Consider the following 25421-nt stretch of genomic DNA (forward strand, 5'->3'; position numbering starts at 1 on the left):
ATGAAATGTTCTTTGTCTTTGGGGATTTTGAATCTCACCGTATGCCTGTTAAAGCCTTGGTGTACAAATGAGATTATACTTTCTGTTAACTTGCATCTTGGCGTAAAAGAAAAAAATTGTCCTAACTGCCAGGTGGGACCAACTGAAAAATATCATTGGATGTTAGGAGTCAAGGCATTAACCAGACTCTTTAGGAATTAGGTCACTCCATGTCTTCCAAATAGTTTCTTGGGAATAACACTGCCATTATTCAGGGAACCCTCCTCCCCCCAATCTTTCTACTTCCCACCAAAACCAAAGCAAAACTGTTACTACTTTCATCAGAAAAGAAATTTTTCCGTTTTAATTTTCCTTTAAGCCAAAATAAGTGCGATCTTCCATTTTCCCTAGCTTTAGAAAATTGCTTCTTAATGGTGTTGCGTTGGATCTTGAGTGTTTAATGCAGCCCTGCAGTCTATTGGGGCCTCAGCGCCTTAGCTCTGCTCCTGTTTTGTGAATGGTGAGAATTCCGTCCCAGCAGACCCTGCATTTTAATGACTCAGGCGGAGAACATCTTGTGTGCACAGTGCAAAGCAGTGGTTATACAATAGAGATGCTTGAGAAGTTCTCATTTTGGGACCATTTCGTTATTGAATGTTTAGGAACTGTGTTCCTTAGACATGATACTGCAGAACAAAAATACTGTAATGGAAAACAGTAATAAAGGAGAGGAGGTTGATTCATTTTCGTAACACTTTCTTTTCCTTTGCTTCTCTGTATTTTTGACTTGAAAAATGTGATCAGTTGGTAGAAGACTTGTGCACAATGTGTTGCTACTGTTTCTTTTTTTTGAATAGCTTCTTTCCGTATGGAAGAGACCTGTGTTAACCCCATCAATGAAGATCTTGATCCCTCCACAAACGTCTCTGGCAAAAGAGAGTGAAATGTAATTGCTCTCAGTTTTTAATCACAACTCAAACTGAGTTGGAATGAACATACCCCTGATTTGGATTCTTATTCAGTAAGGTTTTAAATATGTAACCATAGCTACCATGTAGTGGCTCTGGTGTTTATTAGTCTGGCGTCAAAGTCAGTACTAGGAGTGCCATTGCCGAGGCTTGGATTATAAATATCCATTACAGAAGCATGCAAGGGCAGATGCTGGGGTGGGCGGCCCGAGGGCCCCACACTTGGAACTTACTTTATGGAGCATATGCTGTGTTCAGTACAGTAAAACCTTGGCTATCCGATGGCTTCAAGGAATGTTCCATGTAGTAAGCATTTAACCTTTTAAATATCATAATTTAACTGTCGTTTTTTTTTCATGGAAATATTTCTGACTTGTTCTGTGGATTTTTCTGCCACTTTAACCGAATCATGACAAAGAAATGAAATCGTGTTTAGCTGTGTGAACACAATTACTAACCAGCGTTATACAGATAGTTAGACCTACAGAATGTGAGGCCAAAGTTGAATGGCGCCTGAAAGTTGAATGTTCCTTGGAGCTTAAAAAAAAAAGGTTGCTGATGTCATCGCTCTTTGGAATTTTTCGTGTTTGGGTACTACGTGCACGAAGGAAGGACCCTTAAAGATTGTCTCGACTCCTTATTTCTGAAGCATGAATCCCAGTTTCAGCGTAATCTGGAGTTGGGCTCCTAGGGTTATGGGCAGCACTGGGCACCGGTGTGCCAGTCCTGCCTGCAGAGCAGGTTGACAACTCAGAGACCGCAGTTGTCTCCTGTTGGCAGCTCAGTTTTATTTATGCTCAGTTTGCTATTCAGGCTTCAAGAAAGAATGTCCTTCACTCTTTCTTAATTGATGGCGAGCTGTTTTGTCGAATATTTTCTTGAAATCCCATTGATTCTGCCTTAATTGAAGGAAGAATGTCAAGAGTCAGGAAACTCAGCCCTAGGGTTTAGTGGCTCAGGAAGTAGTGTGGCCTCAGGTTAGTCCGTAGGTTCTCTGGCCCCCAGTCTCTTTCTTTCTAGAATGGTTCTGGAATAAATGGCTTTTTCTAGCACTGAAGTTTTGCTCAGTATCATTTTCTCTGAGCTTTCTTCAGATTTTTAAAAAATAGCTTCTGAGACAACATAAAAATTGCAACTTGAAGCTGTAATGAAAAATAAAACTAGTATCATCCTCAGCTAACTCATTAAATCTTCTCTTTATAAAGAGATTGTGTCCTGATTTACCCTCCAGGTGGAGAGTAGAATTAGAGAGTTCGCATTAGAATCGGCAGCAAAAGACAAGAGGGTCCCTCCACAGCGATTTTGCTAGATGGGCTGAGTTTACAGTTGCCCCCAAATGGAATAGCTTTCATATAGCCAGACAAACCTCTTATCAGACACAGTCTGCTCCTGAAAATAACCAACCCGGGAAAAAAAAAATTTAAGTAGCTCCTGGGTCAGTTTGTATTCCGTATCCAACATCAGTGGCTTGTGGGCCACACTCTGCATAATGAGCACCAGTCTAGATGCTCCGGTTTGGGCAACCTCTTGTGCTTATCCTTCGTTTTCAGAGTTACCATTTCGAGACTGTCAAGGTTTCTCCCCAGCCGTCTTTAATCAGCCTTACTGTCACAGAGGATATGGTGCCCACTTGTCTTGTATTTGCCCTTTCACAGTATATGCAAAAGCACTTAAAGCTACTCTGCTAGAACTGTTGTTTGAAGAACTTCTGTGGTGCTTGCTTGCCACTTGGTTCCTGGTACGCTTCCTGTCCTGGCCATCTCACTCCTTGCCAAAATTGTATGGGTGTTTTGGTTGCTGGCCCTCTGGCACGGCATATGGGCTCCTCCCTGAACTTGGGAGTGGCAGGTGCACTGCATGCGAAGTCAGTCCTGGGAGGCGTGTGCAGCGATGCCGTTCAGGTAGCCATGGGGTCTGTTCACAGGGCTAATGTGGCCAGCTTGAGTGGTCTCTTTGGCTCCACCTTCCCCGCTCCCGCTGCAGACTTGCTCTCACATCCTCCAGGTTGTGAGTGACCCTTCCCAAACAAGTGCCTTTTCAGTGGCCCCCTTTGTGTGGACCGTACTGGTGCCCATGTAGTTTCTGACTTTTCTAACTCGGTTACCGGTTTTGCCCTTTGTCCCTCTTCACTAGCTGTTGCCGTCCTTCACCGTCATCATCGTTGCCATGCTGTCCCGTTTGTTTCTCCTGACGCTTGTACTCCTCTGCTTTTGCACACCACCCCCCCCCCCCCGCCCCGCCCCTGCCGCCTGGAGTTTTCGCTCGTGGCTTTTTTTACGTGCTCTCGTGTGTCATTCCAGAAAACGAAATCGCAGGTGTCTTAGGGTTGATCGTATTACATGTTCACTGTTTCTGTGTAGAGAATTATGTTTTCAGATCCCAGCGGCTTCTTACAACAGCCTGTTAAGTGAATCAGACAGTGAAATATTTTGCAAACTGTGCAGGGTTTTCGTCCCTAGTCATAACCACTGCTGTCCTCAGAGCTGTCATCCCATCATCGCTAGTCTCCTCGTCCTCACCCTTTGACTTGCGGATTTCGTCTCCGTGACTAGATTTCTCCTGCTTTCTGCATGTGCTCGTCTCCCTTTCAGGTTTTCCTCCTCCTCCCTCCATTTTCCACCGAGTTGGTTCCCACTTGTCCTTCATTCATCAGTGTGAGCATCCTTCTCGTGCTCACCCATTCTCCTGCCACCTGTGAATGCTTCGCTTCTAGCACTTGGCCAACCGCTCTGTGGTCTTCTCCTGCCCTACCTGCGCACAGTCTGCAAGCACGCTGCCCTGGCCACACTGTTGTTCCTGGAAAATGCCAGCCATTTCTTCCCTCTTCCCTCACGTGTTTGTGTGCTGGCCCCTGCTCCTTGTCTCTGCTCACGCAGAACCTCGACAGTGAGCCCTGTCCTGACAGCCCCACCCCAAACTGCTCCCGCACTTACCCCTTTCCCTTTCTTGCTTTTTTTCCAAGGTGCTTACTGCTCTCTGACATACCGTATATTTGAATTATTGATTAAAATCGATTACTTCAGGCTCTTTACCAGAATGGAAGTCTTACAAAGACAGAGATTTTGTTCCTTGCCACATCTCTGGTTGCCTGAAACAGGGCTTGGCATGTAAGGAGGTGATGTAGAATTACTGAGTGAATGAATCACCGGTTATTTCTCTCTCCCTAGTATATGGTAAATTCCTTGAGATCAAGAAATCTTATATTTCTGGCATTGATAAACACTGAGTGGGAGACGAGGAAACTGTCACTTCAGTGGCTACATACCTTCAGATGAGATTAATACTAAACCTTTGTATGGCAGGTATTGGGTTGTGTTCAGGAGGGTATTGTGTTACAGGGGAGTTAAAATATCATTCATTTACCCTTCGGGTTCTTGGCTGGGGCTTCTACAACAAAAGATTAACAAGAGAAAAATACACGAATTGATTTCATGTAAGTTTTGTGTAACATGGGAGCCTTCATAAGAAAATAAAAGACCCAAAGAGGTGTTAAACCTGAGCATTTTTGTGCTAGGTTTGATGACGAGGGAAGAGTCATGGGAAATTGTGATAGGATGGGATGGGGGGGGGGGGTGGGTACCTATTAAGGCCTATTTGTTCGGATTCCTCCTGGTGTTCCTCCATCTTTGGGGGTGAGGATGTGCCTTTTCTCCAGTTGGGGGCGGGGATCTTAAAGCTTGCTTGAGGAGATCAGAGTCCTTCCTGCAGATACCATTTCTCCGATTGCTTCAGCTGAAAATAGTCAGTATGCCAAGATGCCATATTGTAGGCAAATGTGTTCTGAGCCCCATCAGTGTTATGGTGAAATTACAGTATGGAACAAAAGCAATGAATACCTTTGGTGGCTTTATTCTTTTGTAGAAGTGGCTGTTGGAAATAATGTCTTGCATTTTTGGATGTTCATGTTACTCTTTCTTCTATAAACACACACATACACACTCACTATTAGGGCATTCTTATTAGGACTTAGGAGGATTATATATCTAGGGCTGATTTAATGCCAGATCTAGTCTTCATGATTTTTATTGTACGTAATATTAAGAAAGGAAAAAAATCTCACTGTATTAGATTCTGCCTCATACCCACAAAGGGCATCTTGCTGTCCTTCCCAGACCTAGCCTGTCACATCGTAAGTGTCTTCACTTGAACTGTGGACTTCCTCCCTTAGGAATCGGAGAAGATCATTGCTGAGCTGAATGAAACCTGGGAAGAGAAGCTGCGTAAAACAGAGGCCATCAGAATGGAGAGGTCAGGATATTATTAAGCTCGGGGAGTGTCTGCACATTCTCAGGGGAACTGGGATTCCTTTTATAGAAGGAGCAGATGAGCTGGAAGTAAAAGCGAAGCCCCCACCCCTCCCCCCCGCCCCCGGCGTCCACTTCACCAACCACAGAACAGAACAGAGCCCAGCCTGCTCCGGGCCTTCCGCCAGTGAGGCTTACATAGTCCCCCGTTCTCTGCGGGAGTCCTGTGTTCCTTACCGGACCGAGTGGTGCTCAGGGCCCATATAAAATGGAAGATGTTGAGGGATAGAGTTTTTACTTTGCAAAACAACTGCCTTTGATAAAGGCCCAAATAATAAAGCCCTTCGGATGATTGTCTTTGAGTTATGTTTTCTAGAACCTCTTAGGTTAAGCGGTGAAGTAGTTTGATTTGCAGACTTTTAAAATCCCTTTTCTACCTTAACCTATCAGTTCTCTACCCTGAAGGTGAATGTAACCTGAAATAATACTTTTCCTTTTGGGATGAATATACATTTAAAAAAGTTCACACCTGTCTTCCTCCTCCAAGGAAGATGAGGAAGAAGTGAGTGCTGTTGTATGGATGCAGTGGGTGTATCAAACACTTAGAAGTTTCTTCTTACAAGGATTTTAAGCTAGAATTGTTGAGTCCATAGGATGGTGGGCATAGGAGCATAACATTTGAGAAAATCACACTTATAGACAATCTTAACATATCAAAGTTCCTTTCTGATCGCTTTCTTAGATTTTTTGTTAAAAGGGCTCTGTCAGGGTTTGTTTTTTTTTTTTTAATGTTTCTTATTAATTTTTGAGAGGGAGAGAGAGTGGGGGAGGAGCAAAGAGAGAGGGATGCCCAGAATCTGAAGCAGGCTCCAGGCTCCGAGCTGGCAGCACAGAGCCAGGCGCGGGGCTCGAACCCACGAACTACGAGGTCAGCTGAAGTCGGATGCTTAACTGACTGAGCCACCCAGGTGTCTCGCTTTCTTAGATTTTGAAGAAATGGTTCTTTGAGTTAGATGTCTGGCCTTAAGGACTATCCCTTTCTTCCTTTTTTAAATATTAGTAGACATATTATTTATGAATTACTGTCTGCCTCTAAAGTCAGATGAGACAAAGTCCTTACTTGGGTGAATATAACTTTACCTAACATGGGAACAGAATTTATTTTGAATGTGCTATTTTTCTTAAAAATAATCTCATTAATGACAGGATAGACAGGTTTTTCACGTTTGTGTTACTAACATGGACAGTAGTTTTTGCTTTGCATGCTTTATTTTCTAGTTCATATGAGACTGATTTAATTGACGTTTGGTGTTGGTATTCTGGTGTGCTTGTTGTTCTTCTAGAGAGGCCTTGTTGGCTGAGATGGGAGTTGCCATTCGAGAAGACGGAGGAACCCTGGGAGTTTTCTCACCGAAGAAGGTAGGACACAGTGTTGTGAAACTCCACCCAACAAAAGACAAACTTCCTGTTTGTCTGGGTCACTGAGGCACTTGCGGCCTTTTAGGGCTGGCCCCTCCTCCCTTCATTTCGTCTTGGGATTCGGCTTAATTTCAGAATTTCTAATTTCATCTTACAGTACAAAGGCAGCCTGTTTCTAAAATGCCTGTCATGTTTGCTGTTTAAAAAACAAAACTCAAGGCCGTAAATCTAACTTTCGGTCACGATTCCATACGTTTACTCATGTGCGTTGTTGCTTTCTTTTCAATTCCCAGCCTCTCATCTAGCATACCTTGCTTCAGTTTGGCTACTCTTTCTATGTAGATTTTCCCACAGATGCCCGCAGCCCTGATTTATAACTCTATGGAAGCAATTTCAGCCATTCAGGTTTGTTTAGAAAAATACCACTCAAGTTTGCTTCTTTAGTTTGTGTTACAGACGGTCATTGTACTGAGTAAAGCAATTCCTGTCCTCACCCTTGTAGCCTCCTCTGCTTCTTTCTTAGTTTAAAAAAATAAATAAATAAAACTCCAGTAGTTACCATCCTACGTATGTTATCATAGTTGTTAGGTAGTAGATACCTTGTAGCTAATTAGAATAGCGTGAGGTAGGTTTTGTTTTGGGTTTTGTTGCTGTTGTTTTGTTCTTTTACTGAGTTGCTTCCTAGTTATTGTTAGGTATTGGGAAACTATTATCAAATGATTATTTTTGTGTGCTTCTCATTTGACTGTAGTAATTAAACATAAATTGATTTATAAAGTAAATATATTCATGCCAGTAATAAGTCGTCCTTCATTTCAAATAACCCCAAATTGGCTCTGAGAGATTCAAACATGTTCTGCAAGGCTCCGATGGTGATCTCTTTAGGTTGGCATTAGAGTGAGTGGGGACTTTCCCATTTTTGTTTTTAATATGATATGAAATATTCCTTGTTTTTGCTGGGATTCTTTTGGTTTGGTTTTTCTGTCAAGGTCACATAATTTTTTAGAACTGGAACAATAATTAACAGTATTTTGTCTGTCTGTATTGCCAGAGATCCCTGGTTTTCACAGTTTGGTAGTGTTTGCTTCGGTAAGACATTATTTATCAAGATATGACTTATGATTGTAGAGGTGTTATCAGTTCTACGTTTGATAGAATTTGTGCCTTTGTGTATCTTGAAAGATTTTACAACATCTTTCAGTGTAAAGAACTATATGGAAAAATTTGGTAACAACTTGTAAAAAAAATGGCATTTAACACAAGTTATAAATAACTTGAATTAGTGTTGTGATATAAACAGCCCAGAATTCCAACTGAGATCTCTGTTTCCAAAGGTTTTTCTTGCTTTAATTTTATGCATCTTGTTTTAACTTTCTAGACTTCCTCAGGAAAGGAAGGGATACACCACTGGCCACATCCAGATTCGGTTTTAGAACCTGTTTCTGATATGTTAACTTGATTGTGGTAATCATTGTACAATGTGTATGTGTATTAAATTGACACATTGGACACCTTTAAAAAAACACGTTGTCCGACCTAAACATATACGATTTTGTCAGTCAGTCCTCAGTCAAACGGGGGATGGGGTGGGAGAATACTTTTAAGGCAAGGGAAAATGAAACTTATTTCTAGGATGCCCTTTTTCTGAGGCCAGTGTCACGATAGACTTTAAAGAACAGTACCCACAGAGGACTTTGACTTTCTCAAACCAGCAGAGCTCTTAACTCCAGAGGCAGATGCTAATGTAGAGCTTTTCCTAATTTCTTTTTAATCATCTTTCTCATTTCCTGTTCTTAACTCACTCATCTGACTCTTCTTTCATTTTTCCACGTTTGCTGGCACTGTCTTGAGTAGATTTTGACCCCAAGACCATGTGACTTATTTTTGGATTCCAATGGGGTATTTTCACCAAAGAAGGTTGGTTTTTCAAAGATTTTAGAAATAGTAGAGTTAGATGAAGAGGACTTTTACAAGACGTGTATATTGTTGAATGCTGCCAATTTTAATTTTTTCTTTAAAGTAGAGACTAATGAACTAAACAGAGTAATGGGGACCATGGAAGAAGTGATAAAAATTATAGAGGGAAGTGACAGGGGGTGTGGGGACATGTTTATAAAGTAAATGAAAAAATTAAGTATTTCTTGAGATTGTAGAAAGGGAAAATTGTTTTCTCTCCACCCTTCTGAATTCTTAGCTGAGAGCCCTGTAATAAGAGATTAATAAGAAAAAAACAAAAATAAGTTTATTAACATGTCTGTTTCATATGTGTGTGGGAGCTGCCCAGGGGGAAAGTGAGTGACTCCCCAAGAGGGCTTAGAGTTCAGACTTAAATGCCATGTTAGTAGGGAAAGGGGAGCAGGGACATAGGCCTCTCAGGAGGGAATGAATGATTTTTCAGGAAAGATGAAGGGGCCCTTGGGAGAATAGATGGGAAGTGTGATCGTTTGCGACAACGTCTGTCTGGTGTCGATTTCTGGTCTCCTCTCTTGGGACAAGAGTCTATCCTCCCTGGTTGATGGACTCCCGGAGGGGACACAACAGCTGAGGTCCTTTATTAGGAGGACCTGTCTTGTGGTGGAGGTGGGGGGGGGGAGGGGGTTCGTTCAAAGGAAGCCTCTCCCTGTCGCCCTGTGGTTGCTGTTTTTGAAGTGCCTTTAGCTCAATATAATCAATATGTCAAAGTGGCCTGTTTTGTTCCTTTCAAGAATTTCATCCAGATAGTTACAAAAATTGTGGCTAGCCCATCCAGAGAATCAACCTGTCTTTATTTTTCTTTTGTATTCTTTATGCTTTGACCTTCTCAAGAATTGGATCTTGTTCTTTATCCCAGAACTCATGATTTTTGAATAGAATGTATTGGTGTAATTTGAGAAGGCTTAAAGAGAATGTTTTGTGTTTAGAATGGAATTGCAACTAGGAATGAAAGATGTCCCTCACCTAGGGACTGTAGATAATCCAGGAACCCATCAGCTTCCTGTAGGTCATTGTTCTTGTCACAGCCCATGCAGTGGTACTTGCTCCAGACTGATCATCTGTACCCTCTTTCAGACCCCACATCTTGTTAACCTCAATGAAGACCCACTCATGTCCGAGTGCCTGCTTTATTACATCAAAGATGGAATTACCAGGTATAGTTGTTTCTTACAGTTACTTAGTGTTTTCTGTTCTTTTCAATGATTGAATAACTAAAAGGAAGTTGTTTTTTGAAAAATTTGTTGTAATGATTTGCTTTTTCCTGTCTGAAATAGTTACAGACTATCTTGTCTTCCCAAATTATATACATACTTTAGTCATCTGAACCAGTTAACATGTAGTTTTCCCTAAACACCCTAAGTAAAATTTTCTTCTAACTTCTTGTATGAATTCATTAGGGAGGTTAGTTCACTCGTGTCTTTTTATAAAGCTGAGTGGGTTACGTTGATGTATCCTTGCTCCTTGGTTTCTTATTCTCACGTAGGGAGCTTGATCATATGTGAAAATAAAATTTGCAGTTGAAAGACTCCGATAAAAAGAAGCGATACCTTTTTTGTACATACCAAAGACTATTCTCTGGGAGAAAGAGGTTCATTGTTTCCAGTGCTTTTTGTGTCTGAATTTCCCTGGGAAACACTTTCCCTTGTGTTCAGGGTTGGCCAAGCAGATGCTGAGCGGCGCCAGGACATCGTGCTGAGTGGGGCTCACATTAAAGAAGAACATTGTATCTTCCGGAGCGAGAGAAACAACAGTGGGGACGGTGAGAGTTCCTGGCTTAGCTTTTCCAGCAGTCTTTTCATTCTAGGTTATTAGAAATCCCCAAGGCTTGGCATTCCCTGTCTCTTTCAGTGATATTTTCTCCTACGATCTAATATTTGGAAAATGGAGAAACCTGTGCTGCTTACAAATGCTGGGACGGACATAGCTAGTTTACATGAAAATAGGCTGGACAAAAGGAGCCCTTTTGGGACTGCCAAGAACTGAGCAGGACAGAGGCAATTAGGCTTGGTCTTGAATGTTAATTAGTTAATAGACAAGTAAGAAAGGAACAAATATCCTGGGTAGTGGGAGATTTGAAGGACCTCTGATTTTAACCCAGTGGAACTTACTTTGTCTAAAAGGGAAGAAAAAGTCAGTCTTGATTTTTGCCCAGGTTATTAACAAAACAATATTCTAATGGTATTTTTGTGCTATGTGATTCATTCCTTTAATCAGAATATTAGCTTTTGATCTTAAGTTTCTGGATAGTGCCTGTATCTTAAGATTTCTGATAGTTTTCAGTTTTATGGACTGAACTATCAGGTATTACCAAAACGAACATTTCCTGTCTTCTTCTGAAGCTTGTCAAATTCATTTAAATGTTTCTCTTAGCCGTATCCCTGGTTTGGGTCCCCCAGCGAGAGCTCCTGTGTAGATTCTCAGCCACTTGGTTGGTTGCAGGAATTGATTCTGGTTACCCTGGAAGTCGTCTGCTTTCCATTGTCTTACTCCAGTGGTTTGTGATGCTAATACTAGTTTGTGTTCTTCTTAGTTATCGTGACCCTAGAGCCCTGTGAACGCTCAGAGACCTATGTAAATGGCAAGAGGGTGGCCCAGCCCGTTCAGCTGCGCTCAGGTGAGACCAGGAAAGGTTTGAAGTCTTCAGTAAACAACATGTGGCTTGTGTGAGCAACTCTTTAATGTGTGACTCTTTGTTCGAAGAAGTGATAGCGTTAGGATTTCTGTTCTTGTAACACTCCAAAAGCTGTCTTTTTGCACTAGGGAAAGGGAGGGAGAGTGAGGTTACTAACCTAGGTAAGTACCCTTTTAAAAAATGGCTTCTTAACCCTGTTTCTGTTTTGTTCTAGGAAACCGTATCATCATGGGTAAAAATCATGTGTTTCGTTTCAACCACCCGGAGCAAGCACGGGCAGAGCGAGAGAAGACTCCTTCTGCGGAGACCCCCTCTGAGCCTGTGGACTGGACGTTTGCCCAGAGAGAACTTCTGGAAAAACAAGGGATTGATATGAAGCAGGAGATGGAGAAAAGGTGATGCACAAATATGACGTGGCCCACGTGACCATCCCTGCTTTTAAACCTACAGTATGTAGCACGCATGAAACAGTCCAGTGATTTCACAATTTATTTTTTCCTCTCTTGTTTTCTTTTCCTTGTAGGCTACAGGAGATGGAGATCCTGTACAAAAAGGAGAAGGAAGAAGCAGATCTTCTTTTGGAGCAGCAGAGACTGGTAGGAGGCCATCCTCAATCCTCTGTTAGGAAATGGGCGGCTTGCTCTGGTCCCTCCCATCCACAGACGAGCACGCGCCCAAATGGCTTGTCCAGCTCTCACTGACACCATCTGCTATTCTCTCATTTCCTTAATGGAGAATGAACTTACATCTCCTCGTAGCCTTAGCCTGAGAAAGTGTCTATAAAGGTACGATGTTGTGCCTTTTACGTCTGAAAGTCAAATCGTTAGTTCTGTCAAAACCAAGTGCTTTTTGAAGAACTATGGGAGCTTTTCTGGTAGCCTTTGCCTCCTGATAGTGGTTTTGGAGTATGCATCAGTGGTGGATCTTTTAATAATAATTATATTGAATATGGTGGGTGTTTGCCTTGGTTTTGTTTCTGATCACCTGATAGTACTAATTCTCTGCTCTTGGGCTGACTTGGGGATTGTTCTTATGCTGGGCGGACTTTTTTTTTTTTCTTTTTTTCTTTTTCTTTTTTTAGTTAAACTGTGTCTAAAAGTGTTGCTGCACAGTTGCATGTGTTAATCCTTTTCTGTTCCCCTGCATGGAGTCTGAATTCTCAATAAGGGTCTCCGTGGCATGTGGGATGACAGTGGAAGCAGGGGCTCACAACCAACTCAAATAGTAGAAGGAAGCCTGGTTCCTCCAGGTTGAGAAAGGGTTCGGGTGAGCAGTCGAAAAGTTGGTTTAAGGTTGCAGCTTATACTGCTAATAATGGCTTTAGCATTTTATGATGTGAATTGATTCTCCAAGTTTGATAGAAACTGAATCACATGGATAAATAAGTTGATCTAGTAGTTAGATTTTTGTTTTTAAGGTCATCCAGCTTTGGTTAACAAAGCCCTGGTCATAAGAAGCTTCTTGGCATTCGTGTGATATGTAAGGAAAAGGCATAGTAAACCTTTGGGTACAGTGGATACAGTGTAGAATTTTTAAGATTCATGGACTTCTTTTAAAATAAGGGGAGGTTAGGGAGGAAGCTGAGATACTGGTTTCTTCCCTTAGCGTAAAACACAGCATCTAAAATGCTGTGTGTAAACTGCAGCCTTACGGTGATGCTCTGCTTTGGAGAAGAGAGGCTGGTCGTTGTTGCTAACTGGGCCAGAAAAGCCAAGGGCTTGAGCTAAAGCGGCCTTTCCCAGGGCAACTCATTTCTTAGGCCTGGCAGTGGGTTAAATCAGTTAGTTTGTTATCTTGGAAACTATAGTGAAGTCCAAGAAAGAATGGATTGTAGGAATAAATCACATGTTTGGGGCAAGATAATAGCAGTGTTTGAGTCCCTTTACGAAGCCTAGTCAACATTTAGTTTTTAATGAAAACAGAAGGAATTTGGCTACCGTATGATTAGGGGTTTGAAAGGTTTGTGACACATGAGGAGCCTTTTATCTTCATAATGTATGATTTAGTAACATGCCTCTGATGGTCTGTTACAGATCACATGAGGACAGGTATCATTAAGCTGTGTGTGTTATTAACAGTAGTGCCTTGTATTTCTATAGTGCTTTGTAATTTACAGAGAGTTTTAACATCCATCAGTTTTTTTTGTTTGTTTGTTTGTTTTGTTTTTTTTGTTTTTTGATTTCTGGAATAGCCCTCCCTGGTAGGCGTGTGTGTAAATAAAGTGAGTAATATTACTTTCCATTTATAGTTGAGTAAACCAAGGCTAAAAAAGTCTGTCTTGCCCATTCTTAAACACCTGTTAAGTCACGGGTCTGACGCTTTACCTTGGGTCTTCTGAATTGCTTCCGTGTTCTGTTCTGTTTAGAAAGAGCAGTGCCTCTTCCCCAGCTGGGAGTCTTGTTGAAATGCAGATGCTGATTCAATAGGTCTGGGGTGGGACCTGAGGTTCTTCATTTCTAACAAGCTCCCAGGTGATGCCAGTGCTGCTGGGCCGGAGACCAGCCTTTGAGTAAAGCAGGTGAGGGTGAGAGAGATGATGATGGCTGGCGTTCTCCATAACCAAGAGCGGATAGTCCTTCTTTGCTCTGAAATAAAGATGCTGACCGTTAAGTAAAGAGAAAGTAAATGTGTCTAAGACCTATTTCGTTTCCAGGGGACATACTTAGTCTGCAAGTAGTCAGGTCCTGGTTGTCATCTGTTCTGTGTATCTCAGAGCAGGTTAGGATCTCAAGAGCAGCTACTCAGAGCAGGGAGGCTGCTTTCCTCCCTTAAGTCCAGCTGTCTGTTCCACTCATGTTTCTTGTCCTCAAGAGGAACTGATTTCTAATGCCTTAGTCTAAAGAATATCTAGCAGTAACAATACTGAATGGAAAGTGTATTTTTATGACCCCATATTGGTCAACAAACCGATATATTTTGAATGCACCCTATGAATAAACATTGAGAGGATATAAAGGAATTCTTATGCAGTAAAATTGTATTTAATATTGTAACGTAATCATTTTGAATAATGACAGCCTTAAAAAATGGAGTTCAGGCTCATAAGTATCGTATTACGATAGTTCCCCAAATGCGTCACATTGTCATGTTGCTGAACATTCTCTTATAGTTAGTGCTCTGTTACATACCTGGTACTTTTGGTGCTTGCTTTTTTACACATGTGCTTTAGGTATCTTCTCTCTTCAATTTGCATAGGCTTCTTGCAGAGTCTCTTACGGAGGCCTTTGCATTTGGGATTTAATGAAGGCAGAAGCAGCATTTAGTGACGTGAATTTGCCAGACCCGAGTAGTTTTTCCAACCCTGCAATAAGTCAATCTAAATATCTTTAAATCTTTTTTGACATGAGATAGGGTTTATATCTTGGCACATAAACTTTGCATACAGAATATTTAGTGTCATGGTCAGTACACGATAGGGGGGCTTTAAGAACATATCCTACAAAGTCAATACGACAGTATTTTAAGAAGAAGGAAAATTATGGCCACTTAGTTTAATTTGAGTTGTTTTGGATTTATGTAGACTTTCTTGTTTATTTGTTTTATTTATGAGTTTTTATAATATGAATATATTTTATTTTTATTAGAGTTAACAGACCTAATCGTTGTCTCTCAAGCATGATACGAAAGCAGATTAGAATATTTGTTATTTCATAGATAGGTAGTATTCATTTTATCCTTCAGCAATCTTAAAAGGAAAAGAGAAGAAGCCAGGGTGGGGTGGAGTGATAGTTGTCAATTATGTGGGAACAATCAGAGTTGATGTTCTGTAAAATATAGTTTATACGTATTGATAAGAAAACCTTTTTAAGAGTCAGGCATACTTTATTCTCTAATGTTTGTTAATGTCCTCTTTTATCACTTAAGATTAGCCATTCTGAGGTTTACACTAAAAATGAAAAAAATAGCATAGAGTCTATAAATGTAGCTCTGCTTTTTTTTTCTTTTTTAATGTTTTCAATGTTTATTCATTTTTGAGAGACAGAGAGAGCACATGGGGGGAGGTGCAGAGAGAGAGGGAGAGAGGGAGACACAGGATCCGAAGCAGGCTCTAGGCTCTGAGCTGTCAACACAGAGCCCGACATGGGCTCACGAACTGTGAGATCATGACCTGAGCTGAAGTCGGACGCTTAACCGACTGAGCCACCCGGGCGCCCCTGTGTTTTCTCTTGTTAAATTTTCAACCAGGTAGGATTTATAGATGGGTTTAGTACCCATTTATTGACCAACAGAAATAATAGATCAACAGCTCCAAATTCAGGGGCCAAATTGTTATCATTATTGTTAAAAGTTATTTTTTAGAAATAACTGTGCATATAAAGTAACTGCGGGGTGCCTGGGTGGCGCAGTCGGTTAAGCGTCCGACTTCAGCCAGGTCACGATCTCGCGGTCCGTGAGTTCGAGCCCCGTGTCAGGCTCTGGGCTGAGGGCTCAGAGCCTGGAGCCTGTTTCCGATTCTGTGTCTCCCTCTCTCTCTGCCCCTCCCCCGTTCATGCTCTGTCTCTCTCTGTCCCAAAAATAAATAAACGTTGAAAAAAAAAAAATTTAAAGTAACTGCATAGAAGTCTTTGGCCTAGAAAGCAAGATACTATTTGCTAGAGATAATTGTGGTAATCACAGCCAAGTAAAAGAGAATGCTGAGATTCTTTTTTTTTTTAGCTAGACCATCCTGAACTACTCTTCTAAGTGGAAAGTTTCTTTTCCAAGGAATAGAAAGAATTCCCGAATAGAAATTCTTCCATAATCCTATCCATCGTAGGGAATTCTAAATCCAACATTGCTTTCACTGGGATCCATGTTATCAGGATGTGCTCTTGTTAGTTAAGAACAGTTGGTTAGTATCCAGATAGCCCTTGAAGACTAGTTAGTTGTTTTAGGCCCAAGTCCAAACAGCAGCCCGACTACCCAACTAAAGTTTTTGAAGAGGTAAAGTGCAAGCGAAGTATGAAAGAGTTAGAGACAGCATTTTAAAGTGGATCCATTTTTACATGAGCAGAATATAATCTTTCTGTTTCATGTCTTGATAGGAAGAGTTGTCATTTAAAGTGATATTCCTCAAATAGCTAGAAATGCCATGGGTTTTCCTAAGGAGAAAACATCTTTAGGTTGTAGTAAAATATTACTTGGGGAATTTTAAATGATGTGTAATGAAAAGTATATTTGCCTAGCTTAATTTATATTCTGGAAATTTATTTCTTAAAAATTTGGAGGTGAAGTGTTTGTTGGTTTAAGTGTGTGAAAACAAAAAAAAAAGCAGACCCACCATAAGGATCCTTTTCTTCTGCTTCCTGTTCTCTGGGTAACGAGTGTCAATTGCACAGACGTAGTGCATCAGTTTGGCATGACAAGAAAATAGCGACTCCAGGACGTACTTGTGGAAGGACTCCTATCAAAACCCTCTTGTCTTCTAGAAAAACAGTTTGATTGATAAGAACCTCACATGGTCTGCCAGTAGGGATTCATTTTTAACATCATCCCTGTTTGACTGCTTCTTTTTCTACCTTCTCATCTTCTAACTTTTTTCTAGGGCTGCTCTTTTTAGTAAAGCTAAACAAAACGTGGCATCCTACAGCCTTACTAACCTTTGTTAATCCGCCTGCTCGTCACATCTTGTATGGCATCTGTGCTCACTCGTGGGGGAGAGAGTTTCTGGAAGAAGCAACAGCAATAACCAAGGCAAATGTGGGGAAGTGGCTGCATGGGCGTTAGCATGTATGGGGCATAGGTTTTACTTCATTTTCCCAAGATGGTGGAGATGTCATTTCACGGCATTTTGTTAAATAAAAACTTCACATGACCTTAGAGGGAAAGGTCACTGTGTCAGTCCTCCTAAGAAATTGGATTGCAGATTTCATCACTTAAGCTAGAAAGTGGGAATTTGCATTAGTGTTACTAAACAAGCAAATCTTTATATTAATGATCTTTATATACATATGTCTTAATAAACGTACACACCATTTAGGGGTTTTTTTGTGTTTTTTTGTTTTTGTTTTTTTAGTTTTACTTATTTATTTTTGGTTTTGGTTTTAAATTTGGTTAAGGCTTTTTGGCTAGTTTTTTCTTCAATTTGATTTTCCTTTTTTACATTTTAATTTTGGTTATTTTGGGGCCATTTTTTGATTTTGTTTTTCCAAAGGACGCGGATTCTGATAGCGGGGACGATTCTGACAAGAGGTCCTGCGAAGAGAGCTGGAAACTGATTACTTCTCTGAGAGAAAAGCTACCTCCCAGCAAGCTGCAAACCATTGTTAAAAAATGTGGCCTCCCTAGCAGTGGGAAGAAACGAGAGCCAATTAAAATGTATCAGATCCCCCAGAGAAGGCGCCTGAGTAAAGATTCCAAGTGGGTCACCATCTCAGATCTTAAGATTCAGGCTGTAAAAGAGATATGCTACGAGGTTGCGCTCAACGATTTTAGGCACAGTCGGCAGGAGATTGAAGCCTTGGCCATTGTGAAGATGAAAGAGCTTTGTGCCATGTACGGGAAGAAGGATCCCAACGAGCGGGACTCCTGGAGGGCAGTGGCCAGGGATGTCTGGGACACTGTTGGTGTAGGAGATGAGAAGATCGAAGACATGATGGCCAGTGGTAAAGGTGGAACTGATGTAGATGACCTCAAGGTTCATATTGACAAACTGGAAGATATTTTGCAGGAAGTGAAAAAGCAAAACAACATGAAAGATGAGGAAATAAAAGTCTTAAGAAACAAAATGCTCAAAATGGAGAAAGTCTTGCCACTGATTGGATCTCAGGAACAGAAAAGCCAAGGAAACCACAGAGCAAAGGAACCCGTCGGCGCTGGTGTCAGTAGCAAGTCTGAGAATGACGGAAGCAGAGGGGACAGTGGAGAACTTGAGAAAGAGGAGCGCGTCTCCCAGCTGATGAACGGGGATCCGGCTTTTAGGCGTGGACGTCTGCGCTGGATGAGGCAAGAACAAATCCGCTTTAAGAATCTGCAACAGCAGGAGATAGCAAAGCAGCTCCGTAGGCAGAACGTACCTCATAGGTTCATCCCTCCTGAGAACCGGAAGCCCCGGTTCCCCTTTAAGAGCAACCCTAAGCACAGAAACTCTTGGAGCCCTGGGACCCATATCATCATAACAGAAGATGAGGTAATAGAGCTGAGAATCCCAAAAGATGAAGACGGAAGGAGAGGAAATAAAGAGGAGAGCCAAGAAAGGGGGAGTAGAGCCGCTCCTAAGGATCCCCAGTTACCATGGGGCTCTCAGGGCACGCGAAGTCAAGATCACATCCAAGTCAGCAAGCAGCATATTAATGCCCAACAACAGCCACCTCAGTTACGCTGGAGAAGCAACTCTCTCAATAACGGCCAACCGAAAAGTACACGCTGCCAGGCATCTGCCTCCTCAGAATCGTTGAATTCCCACAGTGGTCACCCCACTGCCGATCTGCAGACTTTCCAGGCAAAGCGCCACATTCATCAGCACCGTCAGTCTTACTGTAATTATAACACTGGAGGTCAGTTAGAGGGCAGTGCAGCCAGTTCCGTTCAGAAGCAGACTGACAAACCCAATCACTGTAACCAGTTTGTGACACCTCCGAGGATGAGGCGCCAGTTTTCGGCACCCAATCTCAAAGCTGGTCGAGAAACCACAGTGTAAATTACTGGACAAACTTGAAATCTTGGTGGAGGAAACAGGCAATGTTGTTAGCTCACGATTTGAGTTGGTTCTAGCCTTGGCCTTGAGTTCCTGCTATTTACATGATGGTTTTAATGTTGCGTCCCTACAAATCTTAACTGATTTTAATATTGTTAAAACTTAAAACACTGGTAAACGTTTCGGCACCTCCCTTTTGTTTGCATGCCACATAAATGGGCAGTTTCTGGAATTTTGGACAAAACACTGAGACCTCCCTTATTTTTCCAAGACTTTCCTCCTTTCTTGGTGCCTAGATAATACACTTACTTACCCAGGCTGGTCTGGTTTTGGTGTAAGTTTGTTATGTTTTTATAATGCCTACAAACTGATCTGATATCCAGAAAGACCTGCCTCTCTGGGTGAATGCAGACATTCTAAAGGGGACTTAATATACAGAATTCAATGTCTTTTATTTCCCCGTAGATGTTAGTTGTTAGTTTAATAACATGCTGGACACAGCTTTGGGTTTCCCATCCACGTCTGTTCCTGTCTTTAAATACAATTGGAATTTCATAAGCCAAAACATGTTTTATAGTACACAGCTTTGCATCCTTCTGCAGAACTTCCCCCATCTTCTTCTTCTTCTACCGTATTTTACACAGAATTGCTTCAGTAGGTTTGTTTCGCTTTGGTTGTTTTTTCTTTTCTTTTCTTTTCTTTTTTTTTTTAAGTATCTCAGTATGTGTATGAAATTTATCGTAATACTGAAATCTTTAAATTGGCACCGTTTCTGGATTTGTTTGTAGTTTGCTTTTTGAAGTTTAACACATCATTTCTTACACACACGCGCACACACACACACACATTCACACTCTGAACTGTTCACCAAAATCAGGCCAACAAAATACTTGTATGCGCTTTGAGCAGTATGTATAAGTTCACAGGGAGGTTATTTGGTGGAGAGAGGGAAGAAGTTGGACATGGGGAGAAGGCCACACAACATGTGACACTTATTTTCAGTAGATGATGATATCATGAAATAAGTTAACTTTGGTTGGATTGAGAATAAAGGAGATGATGTGTAATAAACTATTCTTTGCTTAACAGTAGTAATGCTCACAGATGCTCAAGCAAGGGAAGAGAAGTCCTCATGAACATTTATCGTATCAATACCTCATTTTACTGTGTTGTGGTCTCAGTTTGCCTCACTGGAGAATCCACTAAAAACGATGGATTTTAATGGGAAGAAAAGAATAGTTTTCTACATCCTTCTTCATCTCTTGAACTTATCGGCAACTTTTTTAAAGGCGGTGCAAAGAGCCAGAGATGTCTGTGATAACTGCCTGACTTCGCGCTGATGACTCCTAAGTCACGGGGGTCACCTGCCCAACACTCGTCTTCCAGATGGTGTGGAATTGCAGCCAACATAGCGATTAGCATTCATGGAAGCCTTTGAGATTGTGATTAGATGGTTTTCTTTTCCTTTGCGTGTGGGCACAATGCCTTATTAGAACACATTATTTTTAACCATAGTATTTTATTTTATTTTATTTTTTTGCTTCTAAGAAAATGCTTTCTTAATGCACAGAAAGTTGCTTCTGATTAACGTTGGGGACGTTTTTGCTTTCGTAGCTAGAACAGTTCTAGTCTTCAACTGAGGTTTGATGGCATGTTAGACAGATTCGGGTGAATGATGTTTGTAACGGGTGGACTCCTTTGAGATGCCAATGTCCTGTACCACGTGGCTTGAATGAACTCAGTAGGCTACTTCAGATCAGTCACTTCAGCGCATCTTGTGTAAGCCCTGCTTGTTCTTCCTTATTATTCTTAGATACATTCTTAGATATATTAATTATTCCTTTCCCTTCTTGCAAAAAATTCATTTTCTACTACAGGTTTCTCCCGCTATCCGAAAGTAGAGTGTTTCTGTGAAACTTTTCCTAAGCTGAAACGGTGTAAAGTGAAGAAGCCATTACCATTGATTTGTATGGGAAAAATTCTGAGGGTTCCCAGGCTCAAAAAAACAACCTCTCTCAGGCTTTTCTGATACGTACGACACATCTTGCTAACGGATGCACGGGATAGATCAAGATACAGCACAGGTGCTCACAGACACAGTTCAGAGTCTGGCAGCTTGACACCAAGCTTCTGTGTGTGTTTCCCTGGGAAGGAGCTCGGGGGGGGGGGGCCGCTAGCTGCTTGGGATGTGGGCGCCACCTCTGATGGCTGGCTGCAAAACACACGCACTGAATGCGGGTTTTCATAAAAGCGAAAATCCTCTTTGGATTTCTTTCAGTTAGCCGAAACAGGTATTAACATAGGTCTTCATAAAAGCAAGTGGCATAACACAGACTTTCGAAATGCGGGGGAAACCTGTGTTAATCACAGTAATAATTGACCGAGCTTTCATCCCTGTAGCAAAAGTTGGCTCTCATTTCCCTAACTCGAAATAGGATAGGATAGGCCCATATATTTTTTCACTTTTATGGTGGCCTTTTAATCTCGTTATGAGCAGTTGCCTCCCTTTCCCACTAAGTAACGGGAGTGACTTTCTACTGGTGATCAGGTGACACTATAGAATGAGAAGTAATACAGCATTTTCATCTACAAATGTGGGTTGTGGTAAGCACTGTACCCACACCAATATTCCAAAGAATTAGGTTTGTGTTTGTGCTTCATCTGCTGACCTAGATGCCCTTGTATTGCTAAGATGTTTAGATACCTAAAGGAGCCCTTGATTTCAGATGACCAGAAAGAAATGAACCGAGGTTTGACTGATTGCCACACATGTCCCCTCCTGCATTTCAGAGCAGATGTTTGTCTTAGAAAACAACTTTGGGTGAATAAAGCTATTTCCTTGACTTTTTAACTAAATAAGCTATTGGTGTCATGCTTTTGTGAGCAATTGGCATAGCCCGTATTGTTTTGTTTTTAAATTTGACAGTATCTCTGCCTAAGCTTAAATAGTACGTGAGCAAAGAGAAATGGTCATCATTAAACCATTATTGTATTACTGAAGTATTCATAGCTATTTTCATAGAAAAATGGGCAGAAATGTGCTACTGAAATTACATAATGGTCTGACAATTATGGGAATGTAAAGGAGTGCTAATTAATTAGTATAATTTTACACACCACAATGATATTCCCTGGAGAGTTAAAGACATTCTGTTCATCTAATAAGTCTAAACCAAAGGGCTTTTCCTCTGTTTTTGCCTCTTAATTCTTTCTAGCACTTCAAATTGTTTCTCCACTCACTGGAGACGCAGTGATTGGGTGGGGATCGTTTTTTCCATCGAAGTGACTTGAAGTGACCTCTCGTGCTTTAGGTGCAGGTTGATGCTGAAAAGAAACACAACACAGCAGAGTCTGCCACACTGATGTCTGCCTTAAAGGCTCTCAGACTACAGGAAGTTACATAGATTTCCTCTGGTCAGCTGCTGTAACCCCGTGCCTGACTGGTCCTTAATAGGCTTGCCTTAATGATTTGCGCACAGGACTGGGAGGAGGGGAAGACGCTGCGTCCTTGTGTGCCGTAGTGAAGATGCCTTCTTAGGTGCGGCGCAGAGCCAGCATCTGTCCTGTACTGGTAGAGCCAGAGTCTGCGTTATGAGCAGTTTTCATACTTGTCCAGTTTATGTCATCTTTCCAAGGTTTCAAAATCTGCTCTAGGATACTTAGTTTGAACCACTCTAGGTTGTGAAATGTATTGGTTTCCTGCCATCGTTACTGTAAAAAGAAGTTGTGAATCTTCTTGTTAATGAACTATGGATTTCTCCCCCAATTTCTAAAATAAAATGCTTGAAGGTTGTCTGTGAGTGTAAGACCTACCTTTTCAGAAAGGGAGAGTTTAGTTTGTAATGTTAAAAAAATAAAATCCTCGTTCAATAAAAGCTGAAACCATCTTTTAAGAGTGTGATTCCTCTCTGATGTGGGAAGAAAGAAAAGTGAAACAGGGTGGTGCTAATTAAGTCTGGTCTTGACTTTTATTTATTCCAATTTCATATGAAGATGGTGGCAAACCACATCTTTTTAAAATATATTTCTGTACAAGCTTGATTCATCTAAAGCTTTTGCTTCTGTGGCCCTTTCCTGTTTATCTCAATTCTGTCTTACATGGGATCTTTAACCCCTATTCTATGCCATATTTTATTTAAATAAAAACTTGTGTAGTGTAAGTCGAGTTTAACTGTAACAGTGGTTTCAATCTTTTTGTCATATAAGCTGAAAGTCTTAAAAATGAAATAGTATAGTTCCTTTCACATGGGTAGACACTACATTTCTGAAAAGCTTTCAATAGCTCTGTTTGGCTTTTCTTTTTCCCCTTAATCGCTGCTCTTCTCCACCCAGAGTATTTAGTGGTGTGCTAGAAGGGACGAAGCGGAACAGTTTTCTGGAGTGGGCTGTCTTAATGATCGTGTGGACATGATACTATTTTTTTATATTGAAGAATAGCACAATTGTGTATTATTATGGAGTAGAATACAAAACCCACACGAGGCTCTTTCTCCCCCGTAAGTTTTTAATAGGAAGTTTGGAACTTGAGAAAAATACTATACTTGGATTGGTCTGCTTCTGGCCTCATACCCTGCCCCTTAAAGTACTTTGTATTTCTCTGCTCTTGGACAAACTGGTGGAAAAGTGGCCGAGACCTGATCGTTTCTAGGGCGACACACCCGATCCCAGGGCAGTGTGATGTGCTTAGTCATAGTCGTGTGCGCAAGGGTAGAGTGGGGAAAGGTGTTTGAAGGAGGCGGCCCTGAGTCCAGAGCAGTGTCCCAAAGCACAACTGGGAATTTCTCCCAAGTGAACAATGGCAGGGTGAGCGAGGAAGCCTGTCAGGTCCAGGGGAACTGCGAGCAGCTTGAGGCGGTCAGAAGAGCAGCTGTGTGTCAGGGAGGGGTAAGAGAGGAAGGGGGTCGGGGAGGGGGAAGGGCCAGGTCGTGGCATGCTCAGAGGTGGGCATTTTATCTTGAGTGTGATAGAAAGCTACCAAATGATTTTATGCAGGGAGACTGCGTGATTAGATCCACCTTTTAGAAATGATTCAAGTTTGGGTTGGAAGGAGGCAAATTCAGAGCCCAGTGCTCCAGTTCGGAAGTTGCTGCACGGACTAAATGAGAAACGAAGCTTTCCAAACAAAGGCAGGGACGGTGGAGAGAGGGAAAGACTCTGATAGACTACTGGAGGTAGAATCAGCAAACAGATCAGTCTGTGGATGGGATAAACCTGCGTATACAACCTGAAAGGTGATGAATGCTCTCACTTGGATCGTGGTTGGAAAGTAAACGAGACCAAGAGGATACTGGGGGGCTGGGAGAAAATAGGAGCCACTCAGGCCTAAGAGTAGGTGTCGTGGGATCCCTGGAGGGGGAGGTCTGGGGCTGCGTCCTCATGGTGCTGCAGGTGGTGAGCAAATTTAGGGGTTGACACGGGATGTGGATCTCTCCCTTCCGGCTACTGCTTGCTAATTATAATCTGCTATCAGAAGAGGAAGGTAATATTAGCAAAAGGAGCCGAGTCTGTAGTGTCAAAGACAGACCTAACCAGAACCCCCGGAATGGTGACCTTGTTTGCACCCTAAATGCTACCTCCTCAGAGATGCTCCAGTGTGGCACCGTCCTCTCTTCCTGGGAGTGCTGCAGCGGCCTCCTAACTTGTCTCTTTGCTTCCGTCCTGGACTCCCTAAGCCACCGTCCACACAGCAACCAGCATCGTCTTGTAGAAACAATCATCAGATCGTATCAGTAGTCTCTGGTGGCTTCCCCTTGTGCTTTAAAATCTGAACTTCTTACCATAGCCCACAAAGCTTTCCATGTTCTGGCCGCTTGCCTGCCTCTCTGACTTCATCTTGCAACGTTCCCACACCGCAAGCACTTTGGACTGTTTGTCCCCTGAACGTGCCGAGTTTGTTCCCCCTTGGGCTCTTGCACTTCTTCAAGACTGAAATCCTTCCTCAACATGTTTAGCTCCTCTTCCAGATCTGCGCTCGCATGTCCTTTCCCTGCCCCAGAGCCTCCTCCCCACCCCAGGCTGGCTCTCACAGCTTTGATAATGATGACCTATAGTCCTTTGTGCCTGTTTGGTTCTCGCGTGGGAGTATAAACTCACCTGGAATAAGTTCCTTATCTGTCTTGTGGGCTCCACCTTTCATCTGTACACCTCGTCCAGAAGAGCCAGAAGAGCCGTTCGGAAATGAGAGTGTGCATCAGAACTCCCTGGGGGCTTGGAAGAGCACAGATTCCCGGGCCCCACCTCCAGAGTTTCCGATTCAGGAGGTCTGGGGTGGGACCTGATAATCTGCATTTCTGATAAGTTCCCAGGCGGTGGTGATGCTGACGAGGCTGGACCAGTACCCACGTCTGAGAACCACTGATCTAGAACAGGGGTTGGCAGACTTACTGTGTAAAGGACCAGATAGTGAATATTTTAGGCTTTGTGGGCCCAACGGTCTCTGTTGCAACCACTCATCTCTACTGTTGTAGCTGAATAGCAGCAAAGGAATGGACGTGGCTATGTTCCAGTAAAACTCTATGTACAAAACATAGGCAGTGGACCGGATTTGTCCCCTAGGCTGTAGTTTGCCAACCTGATCTAGAAGATGGTCG

At 42.1% G+C, this 25421-nt stretch overlaps 1 protein-coding gene across 32 annotated transcripts in view; it reads left to right on the forward strand.

The window, feature by feature from the left end:
• Positions 1 to 25421, forward strand: part of KIF1B (kinesin family member 1B) — a 147280-nt gene that overhangs the window by 67596 nt on the left and 54263 nt on the right. For 17 of the 32 annotated variants that reach the window (XM_045482131.1, XM_045482113.1, XM_045482121.1 and 14 more), the window contains 7 exons: positions 5116 to 5195; positions 6535 to 6610; positions 9659 to 9738; positions 10237 to 10343; positions 11115 to 11198; positions 11431 to 11611; positions 11740 to 11812. In XM_045482131.1, coding sequence (XP_045338087.1) covers positions 5116 to 5195; positions 6535 to 6610; positions 9659 to 9738; positions 10237 to 10343; positions 11115 to 11198; positions 11431 to 11611; positions 11740 to 11812 — 681 coding nt within the window. Of the gene's footprint in view, positions 1 to 5115; positions 5196 to 6534; positions 6611 to 6952; positions 7016 to 8464; positions 8528 to 9658; positions 9739 to 10236; positions 10344 to 11114; positions 11199 to 11430; positions 11612 to 11739; positions 11813 to 17349; positions 21115 to 25421 lie in introns of those variants that run through there. The other 15 variants (XM_045482103.1, XM_045482107.1, XM_045482108.1 and 12 more) reach the window with 2 other exon arrangements.

This window comes from Leopardus geoffroyi, chromosome C1 (genome assembly GCF_018350155.1).
Source record: "Leopardus geoffroyi isolate Oge1 chromosome C1, O.geoffroyi_Oge1_pat1.0, whole genome shotgun sequence".
NCBI classification, from domain to species: domain Eukaryota; kingdom Metazoa; phylum Chordata; class Mammalia; order Carnivora; family Felidae; genus Leopardus; species Leopardus geoffroyi.